This window comes from Motacilla alba, chromosome 8 (genome assembly GCF_015832195.1).
Source record: "Motacilla alba alba isolate MOTALB_02 chromosome 8, Motacilla_alba_V1.0_pri, whole genome shotgun sequence".
Classification (NCBI taxonomy): Eukaryota; Metazoa; Chordata; class Aves; order Passeriformes; family Motacillidae; genus Motacilla; species Motacilla alba.
The window spans coordinates 22,285,298-22,304,659 of NC_052023.1; the positions used below are offsets into that span (position 1 = coordinate 22,285,298).

At 38.8% G+C, this 19,362-nt stretch overlaps 1 protein-coding gene across 2 annotated transcripts; it reads left to right on the plus strand.

Moving 5' to 3' along the window:
- Positions 1–2,931: 2,931 nt before the first annotated feature.
- On the plus strand, positions 2,932–17,920 carry ZBTB41 (zinc finger and BTB domain containing 41). Of its 2 annotated transcripts, none has more exons than XM_038144592.1 (11): positions 2,932–3,067; positions 3,782–4,985; positions 6,141–6,348; positions 7,062–7,131; positions 9,514–9,661; positions 10,356–10,485; positions 11,069–11,164; positions 11,714–11,820; positions 13,229–13,334; positions 14,357–14,445; positions 15,188–17,920. In XM_038144592.1, exons 2-11 carry the CDS (start codon positions 3,863–3,865, stop codon positions 15,829–15,831), a joined length of 2,721 nt encoding a protein of 906 aa, XP_038000520.1. In that variant the 5' UTR covers positions 2,932–3,067; positions 3,782–3,862; the 3' UTR covers positions 15,832–17,920. The 2 variants fall into 2 exon arrangements, with proteins under 2 accessions (XP_038000520.1, XP_038000521.1); XM_038144593.1 differs by having other exon boundaries at positions 3,005–3,067; positions 3,750–4,985.
- The last annotated feature ends 1,442 nt before the right edge of the window (positions 17,921–19,362 follow it).

The following is a 19,362-nucleotide window of genomic DNA, read 5'->3' on the forward strand; positions in this document are numbered from 1 at the left end:
CCAAGCAGAGGTGGTGTCCACCCTTCCCTGCACGAGACTTCCCGGACGGAATGAGGCAGGCTGATCCAGAGTGGATCTGACCTCCTTCTCTCCACATTTCACTTGTTGCACTTTAGAGAGGAGACAAAGGGAGAAGCCTGATCAACATGATTCACATGTCAAGCATCCGTAATAGTACAGCCAGCCTCCAGCTGATTAGTGCCCCAGAGAGCGCTGAATCGAGAGACTGGGGTGGTCTTTTCATGGCCTATGTGAAAGAATTTCTTGGCAATGATTCCAGCAATGGACTTTATTCAGCACTGTTGGCTAGAAATCTTGTTGGAGTCTCTAGGCAATCTTATAACCCTTTCACTTTGCAGCCTAATTTAAAACATTTGTGTGTATGTGGTGATTGGCAATAAAATACAGAAAAATCTCAGACTAGAGGAAGTATAGGCTTTGTGGGTTCTTCCCTAGGTCCCACCCATCACTGACACATCTGGGATACAAAAAGGAAGAATGACAGCACGGCTCTTGTTTCAGCAGTGTCATGCATCATGAACTCATGGCAAATTAGCAATAAAATTCCTAGAGAGAGAGACATTTACCTTAGCAAAAATGTTGTGGCCAAAGTAAAGGCAGCTGTTTGAAGGAGGATGTGAATGTATGTGCTACTAGATTTATAACTGGGTACTTACAGTGATCAGTTCTTAAGGAATATATTGGCAATAAACTGAAATAACCCAACCAGGTATTAAAACTTGCATGCTATTTTTATGTAAGTTTATTTCTGTTTAGTTGGCAGCTGACTGCTTAACTTAAGAGTTGATTCCCTATCTGCTTATTATTTAAACAGTATTTGATTCAAGTATCTATCATTTCTAGTTCCACTGTATCTCAGAAGGGAAGATTTTGAGCTGGAGAACAAGTACTTTAAGATGAAACCACCTCCTTCAAAACCAAACCTTCTTGCACAAAGCTGCTTCTTAATTCCCAACAATTCAAAACTATTGATTTGATAAATATACTGTTTTCCTGGTCAAATCAAAGCAGCTGCATTTGCAAATTCTGTACAGTAGGTGAGCAAGTGCTTATTTGTTAATTGATGCTGTCTTTAATTAAAGTAAAAGTCAGCTTTTTAACCTATGTGGGATAGTCTATTAACTGGCGAGAAAATGTAGCATAAATAAGCTTTGGAACAAAAGGGATTAATTTAGTTAAATTCTGTCTGTACCACTTGTACTTTGTACCAACTTAATGCAAAAGACTTAATGCTGAAAGAACCATAATGACCTGAGGTTTCAAGGACATTTTGTTTCCAGAGCATAATTATTGCAGCAATGCCAGGCATGGTAATGGATCACTTAGCACTGTATGATTTTTCTTTGAACTAAATCCTTCATGTATCATAAAATAGCAAGAGAAGAAAAGTGTTACCTAGGCTTGTGCTAAGTCAAAATGTCTGCTGAACTTTGGCAATGAGCTGTAGATGCTTTGCAGACTGCCAAGAAACCACATTGTACTCAAAACAGAGTAAATAATAGCAGAAGCAAATAAAGAAAAAATCAGGTAGCTATCTAGGGAATAAAATCCAAACCTTTCCCCAAGCCCCCCAACAACACAGGGGGGACTTCCCTAGCTTGGTTATGCTTGCTGGCAAAATAGTTCTCATAAAGGCTGCATTTTCCTTATGTATTTCACTCATGAAAACTGATGAAACGCTTAGTTTTATCCTTTCCAAATGAGGGATTTGCTATGGAAACAGTAAGACCCAAGAAGCCAATTACCCACTAATGATGTTTTTATGTGCTTGCTGTTCAGATTAAAGTGAAATGTAAGGCTCAGCTTAAAATCTAAAGTGCCTTGCTCTAGAACTTTCTTTTTCCATGCAAAATCAAAACTGAAACTTAACAAACAGAGAAACATATTTATGTATTCTGCAGAAATAAAAGGTGGGCATGCACAAGGAACATCCTGAAAGAGCAGATGGCTGAGAGGTAAGTAGATTTTTGTGTTCAGTGCAAGAAAACCATACTGATCTTGATTGCTCTATTGTTGTTGAAACCATTGCTTCACTATAGAATAACTGAATAAAAGAACTGATACTACTTAGAATATTATTTGAAACAGTTTACTACTGAATTCGTTTGATTGTAATGTACTATTAAAAATGAAAAAAAAAAAAGAAAAAAACAAAAACCCAACCAAATAACAACAAACCCTAAGTTAAATATGTGTAGACTTCAAGGAAATGGCACAGCTGTGAGTACAGGCAGTACAGCAACACTCAGGAGGTAATAAGTGCTTTAAGACATTCAGTATTTTTATTGTATTTTTATTTTAAAAAGCAAGACCTTCGAGTCACACTTTGTTCAGTATCCACTTACAGATCACAAATACAGAATGCATGTCGTGGAATACAGTTTAATCCTCCATTAATCCTTCTTTAAGGCTGTCAGGAAAACAAGCTCATTTTCGGCGTCACATTGTCACTGGCAATTGCTCATCTTGGGGGAGAGGAGATGGGGCTGGAAGGAACAGCAGGCAGCGCCTTCCGTACGCTGAGGGGCTGCACCCCGAGCCGAGGGCACCTCTGCGGCTGCTCCTTCTGCCACCCGGGAAGCACGGAAACTGGGAATTTCATATCAAGTGCTTCAAAATACTCAAGCAGAAAACAAATTAAAACTCGTATTACTGAACAGAACTATGGGAAGCACGAAACCTGGGAATTTCACAAGCCCCTAGGCGCACTGCTTCGAAGCAGAGTCAGCCTCGGAGGGGTATCATGGCGCAGAGCCGGTGGCAGCTCGGCCAGCCCGAGTCGCAGGCGCTGCTTGAGCGAGCCCTCCTGGTTCTCGCTCGCTACTTTCACCCTCAGGGCCGCGTTCCGCCGCCGGGCGCTGTAGGGGCGCGGCCCGGTGCCGGCCCCGGTCCAGCCCGCGCAGCCGCCGCGCCCCGCCCCGCTCGGAAGCGCCGCCGTGACCCCGCTGACGCGGGCGGCGGGCCCGGAAGCGGCGGGCGCGGGGCCGGAGCGGGGGCAGCGGCGTTGGGCGGCCGAGCGGCCCCGGGAGCGCCCGGCGCCGCGCAGGTGCGACGGACGGGCCCGCGCCGGGGCAGCGCGGGGGAACGGGACGGGGCGAGGCGGGGCGGGACGGGACGGGACAGGGGGGTGGGCGCGGCCATTTTAAGCGCCGCGGGACAGCGGCGTCCTCGGTGCCCCTGCGCGCGGTGCCGCTGGTCCCGCTCGGGGCGGCCCTGCCCCGCCCGGCCCGGCCCTGCCCTGCCCTGGGCGGGGGACAAAGCCAGCGTCCCCGGGTCCCCGGGCCAGGGGCAGCGCGGCCGCTCGGCGGGGACAGGCGCGGCCGGGCCGGGCCAGGCGGCCCCGGCAGGCGCCGGGGGGGTCCGGCCCCGCTTGAGGAGCAGCTGGGGTGGCTCTGCCTTGTTGCAGTGAAACGGAAAGAGAAGGAGCTTCGGTGTAGTAATAATAACAACAGTGCACGCCCGTCCCGGAGTGGGGCGCGGGCTAAATGCGGCCGGGAGCCGAGCGAAGCCAGCCCGGCCGCCGCCTTGGAGCTAATAATAGGCAGTGTCTGCTCACTGGCTCGCAGCAGGTTATACCGCGGGCTGCAACGCTAAGAGATTTTAGTGATTTAATAAAAACCTCAGTCATGCAGGTGCATAAAACTAACAGTGAAATATAGAAAGCGTTATTAAAAATTGAAGTAACGTTTAAGTGCTAAGAATGATTTTTATGATAATTCTTTTGTCAGAGTATGAAATTACTGTTGCATATTTTCTTAAGGTCTGGAGCAGAACCGAGTCTTCACGGGAACTCTTTGGTAATCACCTATGAAGCTCCTGATCCTGAAGTTGCACTTTTGCAATGAAGAAAAGGAGACGGCTCGCTGCAAGTCTAAATGAAAAGGTTCATCTTGGCCATGACAAAGATACTTCAGAAAAGATTCTTGTAGTGGACTGTGCGCAAGAAATTGTCTCCAAGTCTGCAGAAATAGCTCCTGCAGATCAGCTTGAATCTTCCCAAGAACTTTCACCATCACCAGAACAAAGAAAGCTCCTAAGCTCGTTGCAATATAACAAAAATCTACTTAAATACTTAAATGATGACAGACAGAAACATCCATCCTTTTGTGATTTACTCATAATTGTAGAAGGAAAAGAATTTAGTGCTCACAAAGTTGTTGTGGCTGTTGGGAGTAGTTATTTTCATGCCTGTTTGAGCAAAAATCCGAGCACTGACGTTGTCACATTAGATCATGTAACTCATTCTGTCTTTCAACATTTGCTTGAGTTTCTTTACACTTCTGAGTTTTTTGTTTATAAAAATGAAATTCCATTAGTGCTGGAAGCAGCAAAATTTTTAGATATCATAGATGCAGTGAAGTTACTAAATAACGAAAGTGTTTCCAGTGTACAGACTGATGTGGTAACTGATGCACCTACACCAGTAGAAACACTCAGTGAACTGACAGGTAAACTATTAAATAGTCATCAGTGCACTTTTTGTGGTCGAAGTTTCTGTTACAAGAAGTCCTTAGAAAATCATTTGGCTAAAGCCCACCGCTCCCTTTCCCTGGAACAAAAGCATGGGTTAAAAATGGTTGAGAAGGCCAGCTTTTCCACTAGACGCTCCACGAGAAGCCGTAAATGTCCAGCTAAGTTCGGTATCAGTGACAATGAGAGCGGGGATGCCTCTGACAGCAACGTGGAGAAAGTCAGTTCTGATAAGGAGACATCAGAGAGAAGTGAATTTGAAGACAGTGAAAGTGAGTGCAATGTGGATGAAGATGGGCAGGAAGAGGAAATGTCAGGTGAAGATTCGGAATCTGAAGAACAAAGTGAAAAGGAACAGAATGATGCTGAAGAGGGTTCTGAGGCAGTTGACTCAATGGGGAATATTCCCGAAGGCTTAGCTCCAGTCATCATTCAAAGCAGTAGCAAAAAACTACTGCAGTGTCCCAAGTGTGACAAAAAGTTTGATCGAATAGGTAAGAGTGAGTTCATCTCATTCATGGTGGTGCTGTTTGTGTGGGAAATAAACCAAGTTTTTCCTCTGTCTTGGAGAGTGAATATAAGAATTTCTGGATCCTCTCTCTGATCCAGTGTGCTGCTGTTTTCTTGAAGTGTATTAAGTTGTTATGTCTGTGGTGCTAAATAGTTTAAATAAATTATCTGAGCACAATATTTTAAAAATCTGCAAATACTATATTTATTTTTCTTCCACTGCTCTGGATTCTGGTTGTTAGCACAGTGTGTAAAAGCACAGCTACTGTGCAGAAATAAATGGCCTGTGAGTATTTAGGTTGGAATTTGGTTCTGCACACATTGGAAGCCCTTTTCTCTTTGCACTTTCATAACTTAGAATTCTAGTTCTGTGCTCAAAAAATCCATGACAAGCATGCATTAAAACAAGTGATACATAAAGTATTTCTTTATAAGGTTGTATTACAATGGACAATTGACTTACATGTTAAATTTATGAGCTGCAGAAGCTCATGAATTTACAGTACTATACAGCAGCATGCATGTATGTTCTACAGAGAAAAAAGTAAAATCTAGTACAAAGCAGAGAGGCTGCTATTGACTCGAGGTAGATTTATCCACAGGACAGAATTTTGTCCTCAGAAAAAACATTGGCAAACAGAAGAGGGAATACAAACTGTGTGAAAGAAATGAGAGAGTAGCATTTTTGTTTCTGATAGTATGTTGGGTCCCAAATACAGATAATGTGCAAGGGTTTGTATCTTTCATTCAGTGTTCTGCTCTTTGAAAGTACCTCGAGATTACCAGTCTGTTGTGAGGCTGTTCCCTGTTCTCCTCATGATCAGTGTAGTGAAAGAATAAAACTGTAATTTGCAATATTTAAAGTCAGACTATGCTGTAGGGTTGAACAAGAGTGTCTTGTAACCCTTGCACAAACTTACAGGAAGATGCAAGTGTTTGGAGAGACCTTGAAACAAAAAGGTGAGCACTGGGCAGTTTTCAGTAGTGTAAGCCAGTAGGAATCTTTGGATGGATGTGGAGGGTACTTAGAGCTTGACTGCATGTGAGAGAGATTATAGAACAAACCCAAACCCCAGACATGCCTGTTGCAGGTGATACCTGTTACAGTTCATGCTAACAGATTTGACTTTGTTGTCCAGGCAAATACGAGAGCCACACCCGTGTCCACACGGGCGAAAAGCCTTTTGAATGTGATATTTGTCATCAGCGCTACTCTACCAAGTCCAACCTGACAGTGCACAGAAAGAAACACTCCAGTGACACTGACTTCCATAGGAAGGAGCACAAATGTCCCTACTGCAATAAGCTCCATGCAAGCAAGAAGACCTTGGCGAAGCATGTGAAGAGGCAAGTATGACACAGTGTGTCTGGCATTTCTAAAGAAGCATTTTTTTCATTTTAAAAAGGAAGATAAGCATATATATAAACACAGCATGTTCTGCATTATTTTTATAACTATTTCTTCAAATAACTGCCTTTTCAAAGGGCATGGGAATTAGCAGTATCACCTAACCTGCTGTAAGAAATAGCAGTAGTGCTTCTATGGGGGTTCTGCCAAAGTTTTTATTACAAATTTTAGAATCTTTCAGATGAGCTAGCGCAGTCAGAACACATCAGACTTAAAAATTACCTGACTGCTTTTAATTTGAAGGTAGAGTAAAATACCTTCTTTAGTTTTAGATGTCAGTGCTTTACTGTTGATGATAATACATGTCTAAACCATTTCTGAGCAGATTCTTTCAGATAAATCATTTATTGCAGGTCTAATTATAAAGTAGTATTATTTACATGCTGCCTTTTATCTTTTTTCTTTGTAAATATCCGTAAGTTGAAACTGCCTTCTGTCTTATCAAATGTTGTATAAGGTTCTACATGAGTCCATAGTCAACACGGCTTTCCAGTTACTTGTGTCATTAGAATTGTTTCAGCATCAGTATTCTGTTCTGCCAGTGTGTCGATCAACTTCCCTGACATGTAAAGCTTAGAAATAGATATTTAGTATTTGGATTATCTTCATCTTGGTAAGTTATGACTACTTTCAGCTTCTGTCTTTCTTCTAGGTTTCATCCAGAGAATGTACAAGAATTTCTTTCTATCAAGAAGACAAAGAGTGAAGGTTGGAAATGTGATGTAAGCAATACTTCAGTACTTTTTTTTTCCCATACAGATTTTACCTTCTGTGAACTTTAATGAAAATCTGGTATGTGTTTCTGTGAAATCTCAGAAAGCTTTCTAAGTTTTCCTCTAAGTGATACTTTTCCTTTATCTGCTGATTTAAGGACTGAACTTTGTCTATATGTGCAACCTCTGGTCAGATAAATAATCCCAATTTGAATTCTAAAATAGTTAGAGACAGTATTTTTTCAAATATATCGGTTTACAGATTGTTAGACTTGAGTGTTATGAATGCTTTAAAACCAGTATTTGCTCTCCTGTAAATTACACATAACAAACACTGACCATAAAGTATACTGTTACTGGAAGGATCTCTCAATTGTGAGGAAAATACATGTTAAATATGAAACACTTTCTCATTTAGCTGCATGCACATGTCAACAGAATTGTAAATTTGTGCTATATTTATCTCTATTATAAAATCACAGAATACTTTACTTGGTTTTCCTCTGAGAGGTATATGTGTGAAACTACATCTGCTCTAAAAAAGGAGTTTGTAGAATTTCCATTCTCTTTGTGTATGCTGCCAAATAATGTTTTGAGGTTTCAGATGTGGAGTTTTGTTGTTGCTATTTTTTTAAGGGAACTGGTTTCTTTTTTTTTTTTTTTAGGGCAGCTGTTTTGTTTATGCAGGCTGCTGTGTGCTGCTATATATCTGTAATATTAGGGGCTGTAACATAATTACAAACCTGGTTTTATTGGGGAACTTTCACTTGTAAACATACAGTAGGAAGCTGGGAGATACCAGCCATAGGAATTTGTATTGTTCATTGTGCAGCTGGTGGGATCGTGGTTCAAGGTTATTACGTGGCTCATCAAAGGGTGTTATCTTCCAGGTGAAGCTGTTATTGTGTGAATGTGTTACAGATTCTGTTTGTTACTAGATAAGAAACATTTTAATGGTGAGAATCGATTGTGCAACGTTGTTGACATTCTTTCATGGGAAAGTGTGTTACCAGATGAGTGATTTGATAAACTCTACTTCCAGGTTTGTGGGTTTATTTTTTAAATTGAACATTGTAAATAGAAATTTTTTAAGAAGTGAGCTGCTGCTCCTGTACAGCTCATGTGCATTGAAAATGGACTTGAATTAAAAGCAGGTAGAATTCCAGCTTTTACAGCAGTTGGACATTGAACGGGACCCTTGGGTGCTGTGCTCTGACTTTGTTTGTTCATGTGATGTGTTCTGAGGGCAAAGGTGCCACAGATGTAAGCTGCAGGATTCACTAAGGTTATTGGTTTATGCTGTAATCTGTCTGTGAACAGCAGGATTTGCTGACCTTATTTTAATCCTTGAGGAATATGAGCAGATTTACACAAACAATAGATATTAATAGTATGGAAAACCAAGAGAGCTATTATACTTTATGCAAATACGGATTTTCTTGCACCTGTATTTAACATTAATGAGTTTTTAAACAAATAGAGCTGCTGATTTTGATTTCCTTATTCATGTGTGCTCTGTGAAGCTGATTGTAGGAGTTAATGTGTGGGAGTTGTAGTGCTCAGCTGAGCTGTCATAAACAGCAGCAGGAGTCTCACAGGGGAATATGTGAGCACTCTGTGTCTTGCAGCGTAGGACCCTGATGATAAATTGTAATACCTGGTTGAAATGCCTGAATTTGAGCTGTGGATTCAATTCTGTAATTGTACTGTGTGCTTACTTAAGTCACTACTAATAATTCTTGAACATTTTGGTTTTGGTTAATCTGAAAGCAGTACTAAAAAGCACGCATGATGTTAGGCTTCTGATTGTCCTGTAGTGCTAAACTGTATTTGGAGTTACATTTCCTTGTTGTTATTGGCATTTTTTCTTTAATACCTGTCAGAGAATTTCCTAGAGGAAATAAAGGAATAGGTATGACTTTGGTTCTACAGTGGCTTATACTACAACAACTTTTACCACAGTCCAAATAAACTGTTTCAGCATTCAAAACCAAGCCAAAACTATTTGTTTTTTTCCACAGGGTTATTTTTGGCTGAGTTACTGTGTTGAAACACCCTAGGAAGGGAGTTAGGGAAGTGCTGGAGTCAGTAGAAAGAAGGGCTGGGGAGGAACATATAACTGTGTGCAGGAGTTGCCAGTAGTTGATTTAGGCTGCCATGGGTCTGCATCCTAATCTATACATTACAGTCCATTGTGGTTTGGGTAGAGCACAGGTTGGTTTTGATGTGGACTGCAAGGCTTTCCATACTGACATAGAGGTTTTTGAAGAATATGTGTTTAATCTTACATTGGTGCAGAGAGCAGATGAAATAAACTGTTATGAGTTTATGAATAGGAAAAGAATCTGGTTATAACGGATGTATCCTTGACAAAGTGTGTTATCATTTCAGATTTGTAAGAAATCTTTCACTCGAAGACCGCACTTGGAAGAGCATATGATCCTTCACTCTCAGGATAAACCCTTCAAATGTACCTACTGTGAAGAGCATTTCAAATCCCGGTTTGCAAGACTGAAACATCAAGAAAAATTCCATCTCGGTATAGAAACCTCCTTCTGACATGTAAACACTAGATTTAAAGTAAAGCATTCCCCCACCATTTTATGTCCTGGTCAGTCTGGTTTCCACCTCACCTCCTTTTACAATTCTCTCTTCCACTTTTCGGGGAGAGTTGTTGGAAGGTTTTTTGTTGGTTGGGTTTTTACTTTTGTGTTCAGCTGTCTTTTTGAGGAATTCTCTTGTACCCAAAAAAGTCAGAATTTTGGGGAGGAAGAAGAATTAAGATGAGTTTCGTTTGAAACTTTTCTATACAAAATTGATTCTCAGATAGGGAGTCAGATTCTTCCTGATGTTTTCAAAAGACCTTTTCCATTCCTCCTGAAGTATTATGCAGACTTTTTTATACTACTGATTATTTCTGCTGGGTGGGAACTAGATGGGTGATAATAATTTTTTATTTCAAGTGGTCTAAGTGGTCTTAATTACTTCTGACTGTGAATTCTGAATTTTTGCTTTACAGTCATGAAATTTGCCAAAATGCCAGCTCTTAGAAGTAACTTAGCAGAAAGCTCACAAATCTAACTAAAGTATGCTGAGTGTACTAAAGAGGAACAATTTGTTAGACAAAACTTTTGCTTTGTAAATCGATGAGGATTTTCAAAAGTAACCAGCCTGGGCTTGTTGTTTGTTTTAGCTGAGAGTCAATCCTGCTCTGTGTGTCTGTCTCCCTGTAGGGCCTTTTCCTTGTGATATTTGTGGCCGCCAGTTTAATGACACAGGGAATCTGAAACGCCACATAGAATGTACTCATGGGGGAAAGAGGAAATGGACGTGTTTCATCTGTGGGAAATCCGTCAGGGAACGGTAAGGACTTGGCTGACTACTTGAACTTCAGTAGAACACAGCAGTATTTAGCATACTTTGATTGCTGTTGAATATGCTTGGAGTTTTTAATATAAACGAGACCATTTCAGAGTGTTAGTGTGTTAAAAGTGTGAGAGCTAGAGGTAGCATGGGATTTTCTGATCACCTCTAAAATTGAGGGTGACAGCTGTAGGTAATTAATTATGAAGTGAAAATATATTAAGAAAGTCTTGCCTCTCATTCACTTCACTTAAGGTTCTTACTGTTAAGAAACTTAAGTTTCTCTGTTGTGCAAAAACATCTTGCAATTTGAAAAAAAAAATGTTTAATGTGTTTTCCAAATTTACATTGAGACAGTGTTTTGTTTCTTTCCTGATACTGTTTCTAGCCCCAGTTGGTTCAGTAAATAGGTTGCCAGACTGTTTTTGTATGCATGTGTTGGTGTGTGTATCTGAATTTATACAGCCATTCAGATCTATTGTGATCCATCACAGTAAAAGGAATTGAGAAAATGATAGTATCCTTTCACTTTTTCACTAAGGGACATTGCTTAAAATTAAATTTTACTGGCTTTGTTAAACAGAACAACTTTGAAAGAACATCTGAGAATTCACAGTGGAGAGAAGCCTCATCTTTGCAGTATTTGTGGGCAGAGTTTTCGTCATGGAAGCTCTTACAGGTATAGAATTTTATTAAACAAGCTGCTAAACTGTTTTGCTTATTTGGTGACATCTATGCATTCATGTTATTGACATAATTCTTTTTAATGTATGTGTTTGATGTACTCCACCTCTGACAGCATTAGTAAATGTTCTAACATCTTTCAGTTTAAAAAATGTTCTAACATCTTTCAGTTTAAAAAATTTAATCTATCAGAATTAATTTAATTTGTAATACATTAGTAGTGGTTTAAACACAAAATAAACCCCTACAAATCTTTTCTCAAAGTTGAGTTTTTTGCACATGTAAAATTTCTCTCTTTGTTATTCAAAGAGAAAATAAGCAGAGGACTAAAATATCCCACTAAATTAATTTCACATAAGAGAGCTCAGCTCAGTTCTCTCTTGCTTTCCAATATCAAATGCGGTGCACCTCAGCTGCAAGTTACTTCCTGATACTTGTGTGAAACATTAAAGACTGCATTTTCTGCTATTTTGCATTGAATTAGCAGTACAGATTGTTTTAATGAAATTGTATTTTATGGTCATGTTTATGACTCAATATGCAGACTTCATCTAAGAGTGCATCACGATGACAAGAGATATGAATGTGAAGAATGTGGGAAAACATTTATTCGGCATGACCATCTGACAAAACACAAAAAAATACATTCAGGTAGGTATTTTCTTTGGAAATTGACTTCAAAATTACTATTTTGAAATAAAACCAAATAAAAAGTTAATTATGGAAATTTTTTTTCAGTGCATGCAATGTTTTGCATAAAGTTCTTGCCACTCTTTTTAAGGTCTACTAAAGTAGAGTTAATCTTACATGTTTTAAAGGTTTAAAAGCCAAATGTTTCCTCCATGATACCATAGAAAGCTGAGGGACAGTCAAAAACATGTAACAATGAATTGCTTTAACAATCATAAATACAAAAAGCAAAAGTGAAAAAGGAGGATTTTTTAATGATTCCAGATTTCTTTTTTTTAATAGCAATTGTGTGAAACATTATTGCCACAACACAGAAGAAGCTGTCAGAGTCTCTGTCAAAGTTTGTACACTGATCACTTCAATGTAAAAACATCAGAGAGGTGTTTCTGAAGTGTCTCTTGTGGGAAAGAGGGAAGGAAGGCTGAGGGACTCATCCCTATGAACAGATGGGGATGATCAGGAGGAAGAAAAAAAATCTGTTGCTCCAAGAACAGAAAGGTTATCAAAGAGCAAAGATTCACCAGTGACTTATTCACAACAGGATCCAGAGGAAATATAACCTTCTTGGAGGCAAAATACTTTGTAGGCAGCATGGAAGTATGAAAGTGATCAGAGTCTAAACTTCCTGAGTCTTTATATGAAAGACAGCTTCTTTCCTAGTGTTTGAAATCATAATGTCTGCTATGAAATAAAGAAATCTTTAAAAGTCCAAGTACCAAAAAAAAAAGAAGAAAAAAAAAATCCTCTTTTCTGCTCTATTTGCTTTTCCCCCTCTAGAAAGTTACATTCTTTGACTGTCCACACCCCTATTTACATGAGAAGAAATATTCTGCCACTTTGTGGAAGATCTCAAGATGACTAAAAAGCATCAAGATACTCTTAAACAACAGCATAAAAGAAAAAGGTAACTATGTCCATCAGGATGATTAAAATGATAAATACTGAGGTATATTTTTAAATTATACAAATTAGTAGCTGAAAATAATTGGTATGTTTCAATAAGCTTCTCTCTAAACCAGCAGAATTATTGAAGGTACCCTGTTTCAGGTCATAATGAAGAGAGTACATTCCCAGTCATTCACTTGTACTCCCATGCAGTGAGTGTTTGGGGAAGTGTCTCTTCACTTGGAGCACCAAGTTCTTGGTAGGAATCATATGGACTTGTCCTATATAGAAGTGATAACATCGTTACTCTGATTAAACCACCATGCTTCCGAAATTTGCTTCTTTTTAATAAGAGAGAATCCTTCTCCAAGTGAGGTGTGGAAGAGCTTGATTGGCTGAACTTTGGGAACATGATTATAGGTCATAGACATTTAAAAAGTTCCAAAAAGATTTAACCAAAATGTATTGAATTTTGCCCTTGTAGGTGAAAAAGCACATCAGTGTGAGGAATGTGGAAAATGTTTTGGCCGTCGAGATCACCTCACTGTTCATTATAAAAGCGTTCATCTAGGAGAAAAAGTTTGGCAGAAGTAAGTGTGGGGTTTTTACAACTGCATAAATGCTTCTGTGCTGTAACTGATTTTGTTAGGACTTGCACGTGCGAGCAGAATTCTGCTTATCTGTGTGTTTGTCATGCCTGTACCTCAGGCTTCCTAGAGATATTAGCACAGTTTGAAGGGGATGTCAGAAAATTGCCTCCACAATTTCAGCTACTTATTTTGTTTGTAGCACAATTAAGTAAATAAAAGGACTACAAAGGATCAGATTTTAATCTGTCAATTATCTGTCTCAGTGTTGTTCTTAACTGATGGTTTGCTGTAATATTCTCATTGCAGACTAGTTAAAATGGAATTATTAGTCATCATGTAAGCATGGGGAGAATTATCTCACATTTAAGGTATTTTAGAAGCTGGCAGCAGATTAGTGGCTCTGAAAGGAGGTAAAAACTTTGAAACCCAAGTTGTGTCTCTTACTTGAAAATGCAATAGGGTTTTAAAACTCTTGAGCTCTAAAAATAAAACTCTCAGAGATTTGAAATAAACAGCTCCAGTTGTTTGTCAAATGATGTGTTTTAGCTGTTAGTACTCATTAGTGTTGTGTAGAAGCCATTAAAGATATGTCTCACTTAAAAGTACAGTACATTGCTTATTCTTGTTTTTTCCCCTTGGTAGACATTAGCCTACCTAGAAATTCTGCCACTCCTAGGGCCTTATTTATGGCCTGATTCTGTCAAAGTAAAAGCTTCTTGTGGGTGTTGGGCAAAAAATGCTACTTAAGTAGATTTTTGGGGTTAAAAAAGAAATTTTAGTGCCTTTTGTTCTTTGAATACTCAAGTGCCATCCCGACAGAGAATAAAGTTGAATATTGAAAACAATCCAATTGACCTTATTGGTATGTAGATGCCAGGAAATAGGAACATAAGTGAGGAAATTTGGGAAGTTTGGTATTTAGCTATTTTTCAGTTAAAGATTTCAGAAAGGACTGTGGACATAACTTTACTGTTAGTTGGTTACAAAAAAATATAACATGAAATGTCTTTTTTTCTTTAAAGATATAAAGCTACGTTTCACCAGTGTGAAGTCTGTAAGAAAGTTTTTAAAGGGAAATCCAGTTTGGAAATGCATTTTAGGACACATTCAGGTAAAAAGAAAATAAACCCCAACTAAACCACAAAACATGTAGGAATGTATTTTTATGCATCAATATTGATTCAATGATTTTATTAATTATAGTTGTTGAGCATTCAGGATGAGAGTAGGAGAAAGCAGCAAGATTTTATTCATTCTCATATACTGGCCGTTCCTGAATGCTGTTTTATGATTGTTTAGCTGGAATACTGACAATCTCAGCTCAGGTTTGTGGGGCACTTTTTGCACCTCCTCCTTTACTTCACTGGTATGTGTGTTCTTGCCAAATCACCCAGACCTTCTAAATGTTTCTGTGCTCCAGAGATTACTGCATTTCAAGTGCTAATCTAAACAAGGAGTGAACTCCCTTTGGAAAGGGCTATGTCCTTTCTCTTTGACTTTGTTTTTCCTGCCTTGTGTTTAGGAAAATCATTGTCTTTTGAAATGTATAGAGCTCATTTAATCCCAGTATCATAACAGTTAAAAGACTGTTGTTTTTAATTTAGTTTGTATTCTAACACAACTCCAGAGTACTGAGAGAATTGTATGTAAGGAGAAGAGAATGCCAATATAACTTCTAAACAAATTCCTGGTGACTCTCTTGATTCTGAAATCGATGCTGAACTTACAGTTTGTCTTCAGTAAAACTGTTTCATAGTAGGTCTTGATGCCATAATCCTTGGAAGGTATTTGCATATTTATGTGTGATTTGATGTTACTCAGAATAACTAATGGTTGCTTCTCTGTCTTTACAGGTGAAAAGCCCTACAAATGTCAGATCTGTAACCAGTCTTTCAGAATTAAGAAGACATTAACGAAACACATGGTTATTCATTCAGATGCTCGACCCTTTAACTGCCAGCACTGCAATGCAACATTTAAGCGAAAAGACAAGCTGAAGTATCACATTGATCACGTTCATGGGTCTAAGGCTGCAGAAGAGGCATTGGCATCTTCCCCAGAGGAAAAGCTAGTCTCCTTACCAGTGCAGTACACCTCTGATGACAAAGTTTACCAAACTGAGGCTAAACAGTATGTGGAACAGTCCAAAGCATATCAATCAGAAGCCAAAACTTTGCTGCAGAATGTATCCCCAGAAGTGTGCGTGCCTGTGACTCTGGTCCCCGTTCCCATGGCAGACCCCCAAGCAGAGCTGGTGCAGCACAGTGCTCAGTCCCACGGCATCCTTCCCCCGCAGCCCGAGCAGCCGGATTACCAGCGAGCAACGGAGCTCTCCTTCCTCGAGAAATACACCCTGACTCCACAGCCTGCAAACATTGTTCATCCTGTGAGGCCTGAGCAGATGCTGGATCCTAGAGACCAGTCATATCTTGGAACTTTACTGGGGCTAGATACAACTCCCACTGTACAGAATATTTCAAACAACGAACATTCATGATCAGACCGTAACATTCCACCAAATTTACTAAGCCGTCGGCCACCAAGAAGGCTGATATGGCAACTAAGATTTATATTTTATATTTTATTTGGACTCATTAAGTCTCCTGCATAGTTTTGGGAAAACGATTTGTTTACATAATATTTGAACGTTTAGGCACAATTTGATGCATACGGAAGAGTGTTTCTTGTGATTTTAAGAGTTTTTAAAAATCTTATAGATGGTCTTTTAAAAATAATGCTCTGAAATATCTTCTAAGGATAGTGGCTGAAAATGTAATTACATATCTGGCTATTAATTTATAAAAATTGTTTGCCTTTCTGCATCTCACTTTGAGTTAATGTTTTAAGTGGAATAGAAAGCATTCTAAAAGAATAAGGAGTATTTAAAATTCAAAAAGTTTCTAAGGGCAGGCAGGGCTACGAAACACAAACTTTGAATTATGTTTCACACAGAAATTAATATATAATCTTCTTGAACCTGAGGCATTTTTTAGAGGGTTTTAAAGGTGGCTGGACTGTGGAGCCTAGCCAGTGAACACAGGCACTAGGTTCTTCTGAAGAGTGATTTATGATACTTTATGAAGACACTAAACAAAGTGTTCAGTGATCCCCCTGAGTACAATTAGGCTGCCTAAGTTTGGCCTCTTATAGTTCTTCTTTGATCTCTAATACTGAATAATGTGGGAAGAGCTAGACAGTGGTGTTGTCAGTTTTCTACACTTAGTTCTGTATAATTTTAAGAAGCATTTTTTTCTTGCTTTTTCAATCTTCTTTGTCTTCTAAAGTGGACGCCACACTCTAACTTTGAAAGAAATGGCAGTATTTGCAAGGTCATTTTAAAACATGAACAGTCACAAAGGGTTGGCATGGTTGACCCTTGCTAAAGCATAAATGATATCAGGGTCCCACATTAATGTGCCCATTTTCAGGTTATCTATGATAGATGAGAAATTTAAAGACTGTTCCAGAACAGTATTTAATTTCTATTAAAAAAAAATCAGTAATGCTAAATCTCTTGTGAGTTGCTAATTAAATTGTTTTGTTTCTCACTTTCTTGTACTGTGTTTATAAACCAAAGTTAAACTCTTGAGAGTATTTTATGTCTAATTATTTTTAGCTCTTTCTTTACTAGACGTAAGGGGTTTTTTCAAAAAAACCTATTTGGAACTACAAGTCTGGTGTCACCATGAAATCTAGTATAGTTTAACCTCATCGAGCTTTCTCTTTTAAGTGTACTTTAAAATAATTACTCTATGTTTGTTTCATGAATATGATGCCAAAGAAAGTATCTGAAGTAACTTTATAATCTTCATATTTCCTCACAAGAATTGTATAATAAGATTTCCATCATACTGAGATGAGAATTAAGATTGAAATTTTCCTCCAGTTTTCTCTATTCTTAAATTATTATCTCAAAGAATCTTTAAAATGGGAAACTGGATTTATGTGTATTGTTGTAACTGTTAAATTTATTCAATGAGCTGAGCACAAGGGAGTTGTGGTGATAAGGTAGTTTCTTATCACAGTTCTACAAACTCTCAAGTGGCACAGATCACTTGTGATTGTATTCAGATACTTTGGTGTTAGATTCTATTAATTATCTACTTCAACGTTGAGCAGTTTGCAGGAGAGGGGCCAGAACTGCCTGAATGTTCATATTTTGAAGCTTGTACCCTAATGGATTCTTAACCTAAACACACCAAAGATTTCTGTTAGCTGTTAAATAGTGGCAGAGTTATAGAATTGTGTTACCAATATTTAAATAGGACTTAGCCAAAGAAGCACAATAGAAGTCCTAAACTTTAAAAGTTCAGTTTCTAAAACAGGACTACATATGTTTAACTGTTCTATGTTTGTATCTCTAAAGTAAAATTTAGAGCTGTGCTCTGGGAATGTTCAGACTGACATGCTGTAAATAGGTCTGGGAAGAAGCTGAAGACTAGCAAATACACAGCAATAACAAGGCCATTGAATGCCACCTTCTGAAAGGACACTATCAAGTACTACCCTTTCTGCTTTCTAACTCCACCTTTCCTCTCCTTTCAAAATAAAACTTTCTGTCACCTTCACACTCCATGGCTTGGAAATGGCTGGTTTATGTGTACTTTTCAAGTCAACATGTGTATCATATTTATACTATTCAGGTGCACATGAAACATGATTTCTACTGCATTTGTAATTGTACTGTTGAAAGTAACCCAACATCAGTGGTGTCAGTGCAGTGCTCAGACTAAAAGCCTAAATCTTTGTTATTTCTTGTCTTTTGTGTCCTGCAGTAGAAATAAGTATTGTGGGCTTTTGACAAAACAGTAGCTTCCAAGTGGTTGGTAAATAATTGTTTCTTTTAAAGTCCAGTCTGTTTGGAAAGCACTCTAGGGAAACACTGAAATGGAATTTGGAGCATATTTACTTGATAATGTCCTTTTCAAAATTCTTTCATGATTGTGCCTTTTATATCTCTTCTAAAGAATGGCTTTTTTCTCTAGTTGAGTTGTTTATTCAGAAAACATTGAGGTCAATAACTTTCAAAGGGCTTCATGTTTGTGCATGCCCAACAAGAAATGGACTATAAAAGGACTCGTTTTTGAGAAAAGCGAGCATGCTCTTTGCTGTTTGGGTGACCAGAATTACTACTCATTCCTGGAAAAAATGACCTGCTAGTTCTTTGGTGTTCTTTTGTTTGCAGATAACCCTACTAGTTAGTGTTTGTACCTGCTGGTCAGGCTGGATCATTGCCAGTTGACAGTGAAAGACAATAGGAAAGCTTATGTGCTAGATACATAGATTTTATTTTTATTTAATATCATGAGCTATAATTTGTATGGCTTTACATCTACTCAAAATTCATATATGAGCAAAGTAGATTTTCATGGGCTGGGACTTCGTTTGGTAGGTAAAGTGTTTGGTTTCTGCTTGACAGAGGGTAGTCCCTGGTGGGATGACTGGGGTCGAAGGGCAGAGGTCTGCACCTCACAGCTCATGGGCTGGAACTCCTCAGTGTCTGCTCCCTCCATTCAGTATGTGCTCATCAGAGAGTGTGGGTGCTGTTGATGTGGAGGGGGCATTTGCAATAAATGTTTCATCAGGCAGTCCCTAGATCAGTTGAGTGTTTATTGCTAAAGAAGGAAGAAGTAGGTGTCTCTTAAAAAGATCTGTAAAGAGTGTTTAGTGGCACATTGCAAAAAGTTGATGTTTTCCAAATGCTGACCTTTGGGAAGAAAAGTGGAGTCTGTGCTGGTACTCCAGACTGCTGTGTGATTCAGAGAACTTAGTGCACCCGTTCTGTTCAAACATTAAATTCTGTATTTTGTTGCTATACAAATTTCTGGTTGTAGACTGGGTTACTGCCTTTAATTCTTTCAGTGGGTTTTATGTTCAGTTTATTTATTTGTATTGGAATTTCCCCTTTGAGCACTGACACTTTTCTTACAGAGGTGTATCCCTCATGGGTTTTTTCATGCTGAACATCAGTCATTGTAATGGTGAAGATATTTTCCTGTAAGGCGGTGGTTTCCTTAAAAATGTAGTG

Coding starts and splice junctions, on each gene's coding strand:
- ZBTB41 (XM_038144592.1), top strand. CDS start 3,863: ATGAAGAAAAGGAGACGGCTCGCTGCAAGTCTAAATGAAAAGGTTCAT. Junction 4,986..6,140: donor CAAAAAGTTTGATCGAATAG/GTAAGAGTGAGT, acceptor TTTGTTGTCCAG/GCAAATACGAGAGCCACACC. Junction 14,446..15,187: donor GCATTTTAGGACACATTCAG/GTAAAAAGAAAA, acceptor CTGTCTTTACAG/GTGAAAAGCCCTACAAATGT.